The following is a 16,519-nucleotide window of genomic DNA, read 5'->3' as shown; positions in this document are numbered from 1 at the left end:
AAATTGCCAGAACCGGTGTGGCTCAGTGGATAGAGCGTCGGCCTGCAGACTGGAAGGCCCTGGGTTCCATTCCTGTCAGGGGCATGGACCTTGGTTGCGGGCACATCCCCAGTCGGGGGTGTGCAGGAGGCAGCTGATCGATGTTTCTCTCTCATCGATGTTTCTAGCTCTCTATCCTTCTCCCTTCCTCTCTGTATAAAATCAATAAAATATATTTAAGAAAAAAAAAGACAAGAAATGTGTAGAAAAATTAAACCGGACCACCTTCTTGCACCACACACAAGAATCAACTCAACATGGATGAAAAGGCCTTAAACCGGAGACGAGAAACGAAAAAACTCCCAGAGGGAAAACCTAAGTGGCAACATCCCCGACGTTTCTCGGAGCAATATTTCCTCCTGACACGTCGATGAGAGAGAAACATCGACCAGCTGCCTCTTGCACACCCCCTACTGGGGATGTGCCCGCAACCAAGGTCCCTGCCCTTGACCGGAATCGAAACCCGGGACCCTTCAGTCCGCAGACTGACGCTCTACCACTGAGCCACACCGGTTTCGGCTGTCTGTTTGTTTTCTTTCCCACAGCAAAGGATGCCATCGACACAAGGAAAGCTCACCCACTGGATGGGAGAGCGTGTTTGCCAACGCTGGATCGGATAAGGGCTTAATTTACAAAACACGCAAATGCTCATACAGCTCAGCCAGAGGGAGTGGAGAAATCCAATTAAAAAATGGGCAATGGGCCTGAAGAGCCACTTCTCCAGAGAGGACATACAGACGGCCGACAGACAGACTGAGGGCCCCTGTCAGCCTGGCCAAGCTCCCCGATGGGAACTCTTACTCCGTGGGGAGGGTGGCCAGCCTGGGGGAGGGGCTGAGGGCCGTGGTCAGCCTGGCCACACCCCTTCAGGGTGGGGGGGTTCCCGCTGGGGCGCCTGGCCAGCCCCTCCTTTATTATTTATTTATTTACTTATTTATCTATTTATTTATTTTTTTTTTTGTTTGGGGACATTTTTTAAAAATATTTTTTTATTGATTTTTTACAGAGAGGAAGGGAGAGAGATAGAGAGCTAGAAATGTCGATGAGAAAGAAACATCGACCAGCTGCCTCTTGCCCACCCCCTACCGGGGATGTGCCCGCAACCAATGTACATGCCCCTGACCGGAATCGAACCTGGGACCTTTCAGTCCGCAGACCGACGCTCTACCACTGAGCCACACCGGTTTCGGCAGGGGACATTTTTTATTACCCCTCCCAACTAATAGCCTTCATATCCTTCAGGCATCACCAAGTCCCTCCTTTATTTTTCTTCCAGCGCCTCCTTGCTCGGGGACCAGGGCCGGCTGGAAGCGGGTATCGGGCATTTATCTATCTTCTGTAATTGGAACTTTGTGCCTATGCAAGAGGCAGCTGGTCAGTGTTTCTCTCTCATCGATGTTTCTAATACTCTATCTTTCTCCCTTCCTCTCTGTAAAAAAATCAATAAAATATATAATTTTTAAATAGTCTTAAAAGGATTCAAGCCCAGCCGAAACTGGTGTGGCTCAGTGGATAGAGAGAGCGTCGGCCTGCGGACTGAAGGGCCTCGGGTTCGATTCCGGTCAAGGGCGTGGACCTTGGTTGCGGGCACATCCCCAGTAGGGGGTGTGCAGGAGGCAGCTGGTCGATGTGTCTCTCTCATTGATGTTTCTAACTCTCTATTCCTCTCTCTTTCTCTCTCTCTCTCAAAAAAAAAAAAAAAATCAATAAAATACATTTTAAAAAAAGGACTCAAGCCCTGCAGGTGGCATACACCTTTGTGAATTTATTAAGAAAACAAAAAGGGAGCGATCCCAGAGGCGAAGACCAACAGTCCTTGCATGTTAATCAGCACAACAGGGCAATCCCACAGCCTGGGATTTACCAGGCTTCTACTGTTTACCAGGCTTTACGTTTGCTCTGTCCACAACCCCTGGGCTCATCCGTGAGAGCTGGATGCATTCCTACTGGGAAAATGTGTATTCCAGTGAATCAAAGTCAGAGAGCTTCTCCATTAGAGGGAAGGAAGTTTTCCCACCTGGTCCCCCATGCCTTCTAAAAAAAATAAAAAATAAAAATAAAAATCCCGGTGGCTCTTTTACTCATTCCATGAAAACCACACTGCCTGCCCTAGCTGGTGTGGCTCAGTGGATGGAGCACCCACCTGTGGTCTGAAGGATCTTAGGTTTGACTCTGGTCAAGGGCACATGCCTGGGTTGCAGACTCCATTTTTCAGTGTGAGGTGTGTAAGAGGCAGCTGATCAATGATTCTCTCTCACCATTGATGTTTCTAACTGTCCCTCCCCCTTTCTCTCTGTAAAAAAAAACATCAATGAAATATATTTAAAAAATAGTATTCTACCCAATCACGTTATTTTTAAAAAATATATTTTATTGATTTTGTACAGAGAGGAAGAGAGAGGGATAGAGAGCTAGGAACATTGATGAGAGAGAGTCATCCATCAGCTGCCTCTTACACACCCCCTACCAGGGATATGCCCGCAACCAAGGTACATGCCCTTGCCTGGAATCGAACCTGGGACCTTTCAGTCCCCAAGCCGATGCTCTATCCATTGAGCCAAACCGGTTTTGGCCCAATCACGTTATATTCAGAATCTTAAAAAAAAAAAGATCATTTTTTTCCATATAAGGAAAGCTAAATGAGTTTGTCACCATTAGACCAGACTTATAAGAAATGTTAAAGGGACTTCTTCAAATGAAAGAACAGTAATTAGTAACAAGAAAACATGATGTTATAAATCTCACTGGCACAGGTCAATAGGTAGATAGATTCAGAAATCTGAAGGTAAATTCAGAATCCTCTCACGTGATCAGGGTGGTGGATAAATCCCTTATGAACCTGGTACGAAGGTTTAACGATGAAGCATTAAAGCCACAACAATTAGTGAATGGGTGCAGGAGGTAAAGGAGTGTACAATGTACCCGTAATGCATAGAATGAGGGGGAGAGGAGGAAGGGTATTTGGTATTCAAAATGACTAAGACACACGATGCTTCCGGTGCACCACCTGGCTAACGTATAGCAAAACCTACAGTCTGCCTACACAAGAGACAGAGAGAGAGGAGTCGAAGCACAACATGTCAGCAAATGAACAAACCCAAAGGGAAGAGAACAGGAGAAAAAAGACAAAGAAATGACAAAACAGCCAGAAAATGAGATAAAGGATGGCAACCCTAAGTCCAGACCTATCAATGGTTACTTTATTATTTTTAAAAAATATATTTTATTGATTTTTTTTTTTTTTTTTTTTTACAGAGAGTTAGAAACATCAATGAGAGAGAAACATCGATCAGCCGTCTCCTGCACCCCCCACCCCCACCCCGGGGATGTGCCCGCAACCAAGGTACATGCCCTTGACCGGAATCAAACCTGGGACCCTTCAGTCCGCAGCCCCACGCTCTATCCACTGAGCCACACCGGTCAGGGCTCAATGGTCACTTTAAATGTAAGAGGACTAAATTCTCCAATTAAAAGACAGAGATTAGCCGAAACAGGTTTGGCTCAGTGGATAGAGCATCAGCCTGCGGACTGAAGGGTCCCGGGTTCGATTCCGGTCAAGGGCATGTACCTTGGTTGCGGGCACATCCCTAGTAGGGAGTGTGCAGGAGGCAGCTGATTGATGTTTCTCTCTCATCGATGTTTCTAGCTCTCTATCCCTCTCCCTTCCTCTCTGTAAAAACTCAATAAAACATATTTTAATAAAAAAAAAAGACAGAGATTTAAAAAGCAAAACAAAAAACACCCACCTATATGCTGCCTATAAGAGACTCTCTGACTTCACACTATGCCGTGTGCATAACCCACCGTCCCCAAACACACACACACCGAAAAAGAAAGGCAAGGGTTTCTCTTCTGTCTTCTCTCTGTGTACTCTGAGGTTCAACATTTACACAGAGAGAAAGCGAATCCCCACTTCTAACTCTTAAACAAATGACACACAGGGCGTGGGATTTGTTTTCTGGAAACGTCTATCCGCCTGTGAACAAACGTTGAAGTCCTCCTGATCCAGCAGTCCCCGGGGCTCACTGAGTGTTGGCCAAGCCACCCGATTCTCAGCGTCGACTGTCGCCACCACAGACGGAACCGCCAAGTCAATGTTGGCCCACGTCGCGGTAGAAGGATGGATGATACAAAATCAGACACCCTACCAGCGTCATCAGCGCTCGGACATGGGGAGATACCGTCCACCAAGTGTGATCGTGGCGTTAGAGTTAACTGCTTCCCGTCCAAACCATCCACACACACACCGATCGTTTGAATTTATATATATATATATTTTTTAAAAAAAATTTTATTTATTTATTTATTTATTTTTTACAGAGAGGAAGGGAGAGGGATAGAGAGCTAGAAACATCGGTGAGAGAGAGTCATCGACCAGCTGCCTCTCACTGGGGATGTGCCCGCAACCAAGGTACATGCCCTTGACTGGAATCGAACCCGGGACCCTTCAGTCCGCAGGCCGACGCTCTATCCGCTGAGCCACACCGGTTTCGGCCACAATAGTTTGAATTTGATGAAGAAAAATCAATGTGCGGTGAATGTGGTAAAAATGAGTATGTTCCTTGCAATTCGGGTGTTCTCGAATATTTTCAGCTGAAAACTCTCAAGGAAAAAAAAAAAAAAAGACTTTAAAGTTGGTCAGGGCTGCCGAAACCGGTGTGGTTCAGCGGATAGAGCGTCGGCCTGCGGACTGAAAGGTCCCGGGTTCGATTCCGGTCAAGGGCATATACCTTGGTTGCGGGCACATCCCCAATGGGGGGTGTGCAAGAGGCAGCTGATCGATGATTCTCTCTCATCGATGTTTCTAACTCTCTATCTCTTTCCTTTCCTCTCTGTAAAAAAATCAATAAAATATATATTTAAAAAAAACACACACAAAAAAAAAACATCAATGATGAGAGAGAATATGGATTGGCTGCCTCCTGCACACCCCCCACTGGGGGGAATTAGCCCACAATCCAGGCATGTGCCCCTGACCGGGATCGAACCCAGGACCCTCTAGTTCGCAGGCCGATGCTCTATCCACTGAGCCACACCGGCCAGGGCTCCTGTGTGTTGTATCTCCTGTTTGCTTGTTAGCCATTGCAGGCTCCCCTCTTAGGAGATGAACTCACAGTCCTCAACACAGTGCTCCGAGCTCGCTAGCTCATGGCTGTTCCAGAGAACGGTGACCCTCCCAGTGTCCCCGTTGTCATCGGAACCCTGGATGGCCTGCCCTTCATATTACACAGAGGCGGGTGCAAGAAATGTGTGCATGGGGGGGGGGGGCTCAGCCCTGCCTGCACCCTCTAGCAATCCAACACCACCGGCTCCTAACCACTTGCCTGCCTTCCTCTCCAATAGCCCCTAACCACCTCTACCTTCGGACCTGACAGCCCCTAACCCCCTCTGCCTGATGGCCTGAGTTCCCCTAACTGCTCCTCCCTACCAGCCTGATCGCCCCCTAACTGCTCCTCCCTACCAGCCTGATCGCCCCCTAACTGCTCCTCCCTGCCAGCCTGATCACCCCCCCCCAACTGCTCCCCTTTGCCAGCCTGATCACCCCCTAACTGCCTCCCCTACCAGCCTGATCACCCCCCCAACTGCTCCCCTTTGCCAGCCTGATCGCCCCCTAACTGCCCTCCCCTGCCAGCCTGATCGCCCCCTAACTGCCTCCCCTGCCAGCCTGATCGCCCCTTAACTGCTCCTCCCTACCAGCCTGATCGCCCCCTAACTGCTCCTCCCTACCAGCCTGATCGCCCCCTAACTGCTCCTCCCTACCAGCCTGATCGCCCCCTAACTGCTCCTCCCTACCAGCCTGATCGCCCCCTAACTGCCCTCCCCTGCCAGCCTGATCACCCCTAATTGCTCCCCTTTGCCAGCCTGATCGCTCCTAACCACCTCTTCTGCCAGCCTGATCACCCCTAACTGCTCCCCCCTGCCAGCCTGATCGCCCCCTAACTGCTCCTCCCTACCAGCCTGATCTCGCCCTAAGCACCGCCTCTGCCTCCACCCCTGCCGCCGTGGCTCTGTCCAGAGGACGTTCTGATTAGCATATCCACCTTCTCTCGGCACAGATAAAATCTGAGCGGGAACCAGGAAGCAGAGCAGCCTGTCCTCCGCGGCCGAGGCCAGGACAGCATGACGGAGCCGGGGAGGCTGGCCTGGGTGGCTGGCCTGAGCAGGGATTACACGTGGGTGGAAGGGGTTCCTTTCCTCTCCACCACCACGCAGGACCTCGGAGCGCTGCGGGACAGGTTTGTGGTCAGGGATGGGGACCTGGTCACCGTGTCGTACCCGAAGTCAGGTGAGGAGCGGGCGGGACAGCGGGAGCTGGGGAGGGGGGTCCTGCAGGCACCTGCTCTGGGCCTGGCCCAGACTCTGCGAGGTGTGGTGACCGAGTGGTTACCCGCCGGGAAGAGGGGCTCACGCAGGCAGGGTGGCCTAACGGGTGTGACCAGCAGGGCGCTGGGCCACGGCAGATGGCTCCGGGGATCGCCTTGGGCGTTTGACGGCGACAGGCGCCCTGGCCGGAGTGGTCTGAGTGGTTAGGACGTGGGTCCGAGCATGGAAGCGTCTTGGGTTTGACTCCCGGTCAAGGGCGTGCACTTGGGCTGCACGTGTGGTCCCTGGCCTGGGTCAGGGTGCGTGTGTGAAGTAACCAGTCTGTGTTTCTCTCACCTCTGTCTCTCTCTGTCTCTGTCTCTCTCTGTCTCTGTCTCTGTCTCTGTCTCTCTCTGTCTCTCTCTCTGTCTCTGTCTCTCTGTCTCTGTCTCTGTCTCTCTCTCTCCATCCCTCCCTCCCTTTCCACTCTCTCTAAAAATCAGTGGAGAACTATGTCTGGGTGACGATTCACAAAACAGAAAAATAAATAAACATAGGAGACAGGATACACAAGGAGCCATCTATCCTGAGACGTCCACAGCAAATGTGATATGGTGAGGAGCACATTCCATGTATTCTGACACTGGATAAAATGGGCAGGGAGACTATATTCCAGATTAGTGGGGAGAGAGAGAGAGTGAGTGAAAGAGAGAGAGAGAGAGAGAGAGAGAGAGAGAGAGAGAGAGGAAGAAAGTGGAGGAGGAGGAGAAGGAGGGGGAGGAGGAGGATGAGAGAGAGAGAGAGAGAGAGAGAGAGAGAGAGAGAGAGAGAGGAAGGAGAAGGAGGAGGAGAGAGAGAGAGAGAGAGAGAGAGAGAGAGAGAGAGAGAGAGAGAGAGAGGAAGGAGGAAGAGGAGGAGAAGGTGGAGGAGGAGGAAGAGGAGGAGGAGGAGGAGGAGGAGGAGGAGGAGGAGGAGGAGGAGGAGGAGAGAGACTAAAATCAACTCTGAGAGTAACAGGTGGCCAGGGATTGGTAGGTAATGAGCAGAGTGAGGAGGTCAGTGGATGCAAAATCACCACAAGGATTTCGTCAGACATCAAGGTTTAGACGTTTATTGCAAAAACAAACAAACAAACAAACAAACAAACAAACAGCCCAAACAAGATCCAGGCTGTAACAAGCCAAGGCACTGGACATCCAGGGTGGGGATCCTGGGTGAGAGGGTTCTCATGACCGACGTGCTGACCTCGGCTCGGCAAGCACGCCCACAGACCGCCCAGATCTGGTCGCGGAGAGGACCCGGGTGTCCGGCTGGCGTTCGGCCGAAGAGAGGGGCCTTTGTCAGAGTCGGAGCGGGGACAGAGCAGGGCGGGTGACGTGGGGACTGGTCTAGACGTGAAATACACGGAGGGACGGTCAGGAACCCGAGGAAAACAACAGGACTGTAGGAGTCTCTTTCGCGTCCCGTGTGGAAAGGGTTCCAACTCAGGGTTCGGGTTCTGGAGAAGGGCCGCACGCACAGGGAAAGAGAGACTTGAAGAAATTCAATTGGGCGATATGGGGGGCCAGGCGGTAGTCCCAACTCTAGTGGGAGAACTACTGCCTGCTCTGGCCCTGCCGTCCCCTTTCGTGAGGCTTTGGAGAGGACATCTTAGGCAGGAGACACAGGAATTCACATGTAGCCCTTAGGCAGGAAATAACAAACATGCGACAAACAAGGTGAAGGCTGCCTTAGCTAACCGTGTCTCCACTGAAGGGTGAGTGGTTAGAGCAGCTAAGGTTGTGGGCCAGCCGTCCTGGCTTCCTGTCCACATCTCTCTTCTAGTGAAAACTGGTTGGTTTCCGGCAGAGGATAGGAATAGCACAGGATCAGGAGGTGAGGCTGGATGTGTTTAAATGGAGGAGAAAAATCAATGTGGAATCTTTTTTTTTTTTTTTAATTGATTTTTCACAGAGAGGAAGGGAGAGAGATAGAGAGTTAGAAACATGGATGAGAGAGAATCGTCGACCAGCTGCCTCTTGCACACCCTCCACCGGGGATGTGCCCGCAACCAAGGTACATGCCCTTGTCCGGAATCGAACCCGGGACCTTTCAGTCCGCAGGCCGACGCTCTATCCACTGAGCCAAACCGGTCCTGGCTGGAATCTTATTATTATTATTAGAGGCTGGTGCACGGAGATTTGTGCCAGCATGGGCCTTCCTTCCCTGGCTGCTGGCTCCCCCTTCGCTCTGGCCGGGAGCCGCCCTTTGGCTCTGGCGGGGAGCCGTGGCCCCGAGCCCTCTTTCCGCCTTCCCACGCTGCCCAGAGGAGGGGAAGGCCTGAGTCTTTGCTGTGGCCCTTGGCACCTGCATATGCAAATTAACCCGCCATCTTTGTTGGGTTAATTTGCATACTCCCTCGGTCAATTAGCATGTTGCCCTTTTATTAGTGTAGATTGTTTTATTTTATTATTTTTATTTTTTACATATATTTTATTGACTTTTTTTTTTTTTTTACAGAGAGAAAGAGAGAGGGACAGAGAGTTAGAAACATTGATGAAAGATAATCATCAATCAGCTGCCTCTTGCACACACCCCCATCGGGGATGGGCCTGCAACCAAGGTACATGCCCTTGACCAGAATCGAACCCGGGACCTTTTAGTCCACAGGCCGATGCTCTATCCACTGAGCTAAACCAGTTTCGGCTAGTGTAGATTATTTTATTAATCCTCACTGGAGAATATTTTTTCCATTGATTTAAAAAATATATATATATATATATATATATATATATATATATATATATATATTTTATTATTAATTTTTTTACAGAGAGGAAGGGAGAGGGACAGAGAGCTAGAAATGTCGATGAGAGAGAAAAATCGATCAGCTGCCTCCTGCACACCCCCCACCGGAGATGTGCCTGCAACCAAGGTACATGCCCTTGACCAGAATTGAACCCGGGACCCTTCAGTCCACAGGCCAATGCTCTACCCACTGAGTCAAACCTGTTAGGGCATTTTTTCCCCCCATTGATTTAAAATATATATATATACTTTATTGATTTTTAACAGAGAGAAAGGGAGAGAGATAGAGAGCTAGAAACATCAAGGAGAGAGAAACATCGACCAGTTGCCTCTTGCACACCCCCTACCGGGGATGTGCCCGCAACCAAGGTACATGCCCTTGCCTGGAATCGAACCTGGGACCCTTCAGTCCGCAGGCCAAGACGCTATCCACTGAGCCACACTGGATCGGGCAGTAATTCATTTCTTGATGACAGTGGACATGCCGTATATTAGTGTCAGGTGCACAGCACAGTGATTGGATGTTTATGTACCTTACAAAGTGACCCCCCACCCCCATATCCCCAGCCTCCACCTGGCCCCACCCACAGTGATTACCATATACGGACTCTATCCCCTGTGCTGGCTATTCCTGTGGGTTTCTTTTCTTCAATGTATCTGTGTCAGCCACCGAGCCAGGCCAGCTGGCACCCAGGCATCTGGACGTCACGGTGAGCAATTAGGCAATTGTCCAAAGACAATGTCATTCCAAGAAAGGTTTTGGAATGGCAAAGTGATAGGAGCATATTCAACACACACACACACACACACACACACACACATGCACACACGCACATGCACACACACGCACACACACATATAGACACACAGAGAGACACACACATACACACATAGACACACGTACATGCACACACATAGACACACATACGCACACGCACACACACATAGATACACATATGCACATATGCACATACACACATAGATACATGTACACATATGCACACACATACACACATACACACAGAGAGACACACATAGACACACAGACACACATAGACACACACATAGACACACATACACATAGATACACACACATACACACATACACACATACACACACATATACACACACATACATATATAAAATGTAGTGATGGTGCCAAAACCGGTGTGGCTCAGTGGATAGAGCGTCAGTCTGTGGACTGAAAGGTCCCAGGTTCGATTCCGGTCAAGGGCATGTACCTTGGTTGCCGGCACATCCCCAGTAGGGGGTGTGCAGGAGGCAGCTGGTCCATGTTTCTCTCTCATCAATGTTTCTAGCTCTCTCTCCCTCTCCCTTCCTGTCTGTAAAAAAATAAATAACATATATATTTTAAAAAGTGCATCATTTAAAAAAATCAATAGCCGAGACCTGTTTGGCTCAACGGATAGAGCGTCGGCTTGGGGACTGAAGAGTCCCGGGTTTGATTCCGGTCAAGGGCATGTACCTTGGTTGCAGGCACATCCCTTGTGGGGGTTGTGCAAGAGGCAGCTGATCGATGACTCTCTCTCATCAATGTTTCTAACTCTCTATCTCTCTCCCTTCCTCTCTGTACAAAATCAATAAAATATATTTTAAAAAATCAATGAAAAATGTATTGAAAATAAATGGCACGTCGTGACGTGGTCAGAAGTCGGACTGGAGTAGGAAACCCGTGTTCTGGGCCCCGCAGGCTCCACCTGGATCCTGGAGATCGTCAGCCTGGTGCGCACGCGGGGCGACCCGCGCTGGGTGCGGTCGGCCGCCAGCTGGGAGCGCTCGCTGTGGCTGGAGAAGGCCACGGGCGTGGCGGACATCGAGAGGCAGGGCGACCCGCGCTTCTACACCTCCCACCTCCCCGCGCAGTTCTTCCCCCCGTCGCTCTTCACGGCCAAGGCCAAGGTGAGCCCCCGGCGGGCCGGCGCCCGGGTTCTCGGACATGAAACACGGGGCTCGGGGGAGGAAGACGGACAGGCGTGTCCCAGGGCACAGGGCCCCGGGGTCTGCTCCAGAGGACACTCAGCCTTTAGTTAAAAAAAAAAAAAAAAAAATTCTGCCGAAACCGGTGTGGCTCAGTGGATAGAGCCTCGGCCTGCGGACTGAAAGGTCCCAGGTTCGATTCCGGTCAAGGGCATGGACCTTGGTGGCGGGCACATCCCCAGTGCGGGGTGTGCAGGAGGCAGCTGATTGGTGATTCTCTCTCATCGATGTTTCTAACTCTCTATCTCTCTCTCTTCCTCTCTGTATAAAATCAATAAAAATATATTAAAAAAAAAAAAGGTGGCTGTCATAGCCCTTAAAAAAACAACAACAACAACAAAACAAAACAAAACAAAAAAACCAAGCAATAAACTTTGTTGCTTTTTTTCTGAAAAAAAATTTTTTTTTTTTGACTTGCAAAAATCTCGGGGCAGGGAGAATGAGTGTACCTATTTTTTCTTATCTCCTCTTTCTTCTTCTTCTTTTTTCGTTTGAGTGTATCTACATCATGAGAAATCCCAGAGATATCCTGGTTTCCGGTTACCATTTCTGGAAAACGATAAAGATAGCCAAAAGCACAGAGTCCTTTGAAGAATATTTTGAGAAGTTCCTTCAAGGAGAAGGTGAGTGGGACTCGCTGTCAGGATTCCGGCTGGAAGGGCAGGGATCCTGACCCTCACCTCCGGGTCTCAGTTTCTCACGGTTTACATGATGACGCTGCAATCCAGCCTCGATGGCCTGGGATCTGAGTAAGTCCGTTTCCACAACAGTTTTAAAAAATATATATTTTATCGATTTTTTTTTTTACGGAGAGGAAGGGAGAGGGACAGAGAGTTAAAAACATCGATGAGAGAGGCACATCGGGTCAGCCACCTCCTGCACGCCCCCTACTGAGGATGTGCCCGTAACCAAGGTACATGCCCTTGACCGGGATGGAACCTGGGACCCTTCAGTCCGCAGGCCGAGGCTCTATCCACTGAGCCAAACCGGTTCCAGCACCTCAGCACATTTTTAAAAAGTAGTATCTATATATATATAAAAGCCCATCTAGCCGAAACCGGTGTGGCTCAGTGGATAGAGGGTCGGCCTGCAGACTGAAGGGTCCCAGGTTCGATCCCGGTCAAGGGCATGTCCCTTGGTTGCAGGCACATCCTCAGTAGGGGGAGTGCAGGAGGCGGCTGACCGATGTGCCTCTCTCATCGATGTTTCTAACTCTCTGTCCCTCTCCCTTCCTCTCTGTAAGAAATCAATAAAACATATTAAAAATAAGTAAATAAATAAACTCTACTGAGATATCATTCCCTGGGGAGTTGCTGGAAACTACCCATTGTCTGGACTATCCAAGAAGAGTGAGCAAGGGGGGAATAGAAGCATATAAAACTATTGAAATGGTCCTTATTGGTCACCTCGCTTAAATGGAACAAATCAACCATATCGGAGTGACAGGCGCATCCATCTGAAGAGAGAAGGTGCGGCAGAGACAGGGTTCCTGTAAGATAACCCTCTTTAAGGCGTGGGGCGGCGAAGCAGAGGCAGAAACATGTGCTGTCTACACGTGATGACATCGTTTTACTCACAGCAGGACACCCACACACACTCTCACACACACACTCACATACCACACACACTCACACTCACACACACACACACCACACACACCACACACCACACACACCACACACACCACCCACCACACACACACACACACACACACTCACACACTCACACACACACACACTCACACACTCACACACACACACACACTCACACACACACACTCACACACACACTCACACACACTCACACACACACTCACACACTCACTCACACACACACACTCACACACACTCACACACACACTCACACACTCACACACACACCACACACACCACACACACCACCCACCACACACACCACCCACCACACACACCATACACACCACCCACCACACACACACACTCACACACACTCACACACTCACACACACACTCACAAACACACTCACACACCACACACACCACACACACCACCCACCACACACACCACCCACCACACACACACACACACTCACACACTCACACACACTCACTCACACACTCTCACACACACACACACACACACACACCACAAAACACCAAAGACACTGACTCCAAACTAGGTGGAATTCCAGTTCAGCTCTTTCGTTTCCCAGCTAAATTCTCTGTGACATTCAAAATCTCTCTTTCTCACAGGGAGAGCTGGAGCTCATCCTTTTTTAAAAATATATATATTTTATTGATTTTCCACGGAGAGGAAGGGGGAGGGACAGAGAGCCAGAAACGCCGATGAGAGAGGCGCTCTACCCACTGAGCCGCACCGGTTTCGGCTGGAGCTCAGCTTGAAGAGGGTTTCCCTCGGAGCACCCAGCTGGCTGCCCAGCGAGGCAATGGGTGCAGACTTCTATTTCTCCTGCAAACGAGAGAAAAAGCATCTGCCGCCCTCGAGCCACTTGCTCACCAAATAGCTATGGCCGCGGGGGGGAAAAAATGCAGTTACCGACTGGCTCAGCCACTCCCGAGGGCGTGGCCAGCGGGAGCCGAGTGGCCCCAGCAACGGAGCTCAGAATCATCAGGGAGTCACCCTCCCTCCTCGATGCTTCCCTGGCAGTGCCCTTCGGCTCCTGGTTCGACCACGTGGGCGGCTGGCTGCGGATGAGGGGGAAAGAGAACTTCCTGTTTATATCCTACGAGGAGCTGCACCAGGTAACTCTGTCCCCAAAATGTCACTCTCCCCAACTCCGCTCACCGCTGTCTGCCTTCCCTCCGTACTTTAACTCTACGTGTTTCTTTTTAAAATTAAATGTATTGGGGGGGGGGGTGATATTCTTTAATAAGATCACATAGGTTTCAAATGTGCATTGCTATGATTAAGAATAGAGTTACCATATGACCCAGCAATCAGTTCATTCTTTAAAATATATATATATATATATATATATATATATATATATATATATATATATAATTGATTTCAGAGAGGAAGGGAAAGAGACAGATAGAAACATCAATGATGCCAAAACCGGTTTGGCTCAGTGGATAGAGCGTCGGCCTGCGGACTGAAGGGGCCCAGGTTCGATTCCCGTCAAGGGCATGTGCCTTGGTTGCGGGCACATCCCCAGTGGGAGGTGTGCAGGAGGCAACTGATCGATGATTCTCTCTCATTGATGTTTCTAACTCTCTATCCCTCTCCCTTTCTCTCTGTACAAAATTAATAAAATATATATTTTTTTAAAAGTTGCTTCCATGAATCTCACAGTCAATTGTCTCTAACGAGCATCGACTTAATAAAAGAGTAACATGCTAATGGACCGTACCTTTGCGACGCCCACCAGCCAATCAGGAGCGGGTATGCAAGTGGACCCAATAAAGATGGCGGGTTAATTTGCATACTTGGGTGCCGAGCGGCTGGGGGCGGGGCGAGACGCTTGGGTCATTGCCATGGCTAGCACGCGACCGCTCCACACGGCCCCAGGCCGCTCCGGGCCTCTGGGCAGCCTGGGAAGGTGGGAAGGCGGCTCTGGCCGGAGCCAGGGGGGTGCTGGCAGCCAGGGGAAGGCAGGCCATTCTGGCCGGAATCTCTGCGCATCGGGCCTCGTGTGCTGAGCAGCCCGCTCACGCAACCCCTCAGGCCGCACGTTTCCTACCCGAACGTGACCGGCGCACGCTCTTCCTGACTCTCCTCGTTCTCTCTCACCTTCCACTCCCTCCCGACCCTCCCTCCCTGCCTCCTTCCTCCCCGCTGTGCCTCCGTCGTCTCACGTCCTCTCCGTCCTGGCTCTCGCTCCAGGACACCAGAGCCGGCGTGGAGAAGATCAGCCGGTTCCTGGGCACCGAGCTGAGCCCAGAGGAGCTGGACTCCGTCCTCCAGCACGTGACCTTCCAGGCCATGAAGGACAATAAGATGAGCAACTTCTCTCTGCTCCCCGACTTCCTCATGGACCACAGCAAAGGGTGTCTGATGAGAAAAGGTGAGGGGAGAGTCTCTAATCTTTTTTTTTTTTTTTTTTTTAATATTTTTTATTTATTTTTTTACTGAGAGGAAGGGAGAGGGAGAGAGAGCTAGAAACACCAATGAGAGGGAAACATCGACCAGCTGCCTCCTGCACACCCCCCACTGGGGATGTGCCCACAACCAAGGTCCATGCCCCTGACAGGAATCGAACCTGGGACCCTTCAGTCCGCAGGCCAAAGCTCTATCCGCTGAGCTACACCAGTTAGGGCAAGCAAGAGCCTCCAATCTTTACCACGTGGGTGTGATGGACAGGGACCTCCCCAGCGTTTGTGGATGCCCTAAGACCCGGGATGGTGGAACTCTCTGAGTCGATGGAAATCACCTAAGTGGTGCCTGACTCTGAGAGTTTAAGGAATGATTTGGAGTATGTTCTTCTTCTTCTTCTTTTTTTTTTTTTTTAATATATTTAATTGATTGTTTACAGAGAGGAAGGGAGAGAGATAGAGAGCTAGAAACGTCGATGAGAGAGTAACATCGACCAGCTGCCTCTTGCACACCCCCTACCTGGGATGTGCCTGAAACCAAGGTCCATGCCCTTGACCAGAATCGAACCTGGGACCCTTCAGTCTGCAGACCGACGCTCTACCACTGAGCCAAACCGGCTTCAGCTGATTTGGAGTGTATTCTAAGGTTGGAAAGAAATCTCAGAAAGCAGAGTTGCTGATGAATGAGACAGGAGGAAGGGGGTGTGGACGGCAGGGACCTGGGGGGGCCTCACTCCTGTGCTTTGTGTCTGACAGGCATCACCGGGGACTGGAAGAACCACTTCACGGTGGCGCAGACGGAAGCCTTCGACCGGGTTTACCGAGAGAAGATGGCGGGGCTGCCCTCGGGCCTCTTCCCGTGGGATTAGCGGCCCCCGCGCCCGACTCCGGGGCCGAGGGTGAACCTCCCTGAGTTTCCTGAGGATCCTGGGAACCCAACAAAGCAGACTCAGATGATGAGCGGTACCTGGGACATAGGTGGGTCCAGATAGAACCCCAAGACATGTGATTTCCAGAACCCCATGGTCGGCAGGTGCTCACCCCCTTCCCTTAACCCAGCCGGGCCTGCAATCCACTCCACGTGGAACGGACACAAACCAAGCTCCTTTTCTGAAGCCCAGCCAGCTTCCAAAAGTGCTGTCGTATTTCAGGAGAATAAACAAACCGTATTTTTAAAAACAAATGGCAATTCTATCCACGTTAAAAAAAAAAATAATAAAATATGCCGAAACCAGTTTGGCTCAATGGATAGGCTTGGGGACTGAAAGGTCCCAGGTTCGATTCCGGTCAAGGGCATGTACCTTGGTTGCGGGCACATCCCCAGTGGGGGGTGTGCAGGAGGCAGCTGATCGAAGAC

At 50.5% G+C, this 16,519-nt stretch overlaps 1 protein-coding gene across 1 annotated transcript; it reads left to right on the top strand.

Moving 5' to 3' along the window:
- Positions 1–6,159: 6,159 nt before the first annotated feature.
- On the top strand, positions 6,160–16,031 carry LOC311610298 (sulfotransferase 2A1-like; the record flags this gene model as incomplete). Its single annotated transcript, XM_084861358.1, has 6 exons — positions 6,160–6,325; positions 10,842–11,050; positions 11,625–11,751; positions 13,775–13,869; positions 14,954–15,134; positions 15,919–16,031. The coding sequence occupies 6 exons, from the start codon at positions 6,160–6,162 to the stop codon at positions 16,029–16,031; spliced, it is 891 nt and encodes a 296-aa protein (XP_084717484.1).
- Between the last annotated feature and the right edge of the window lie 488 nt (positions 16,032–16,519).

The sequence above is a fragment of the Pipistrellus hanaki genome (genome assembly GCF_964339955.1).
Source record: "Pipistrellus hanaki genome assembly, chromosome: 15".
Lineage (NCBI taxonomy): Eukaryota > Metazoa > Chordata > Mammalia > Chiroptera > Vespertilionidae > Pipistrellus > Pipistrellus hanaki.
The sequence above is the reverse complement of the archived record's forward strand: the minus strand, read 5'-3'. Positions and strand labels throughout refer to the sequence as shown.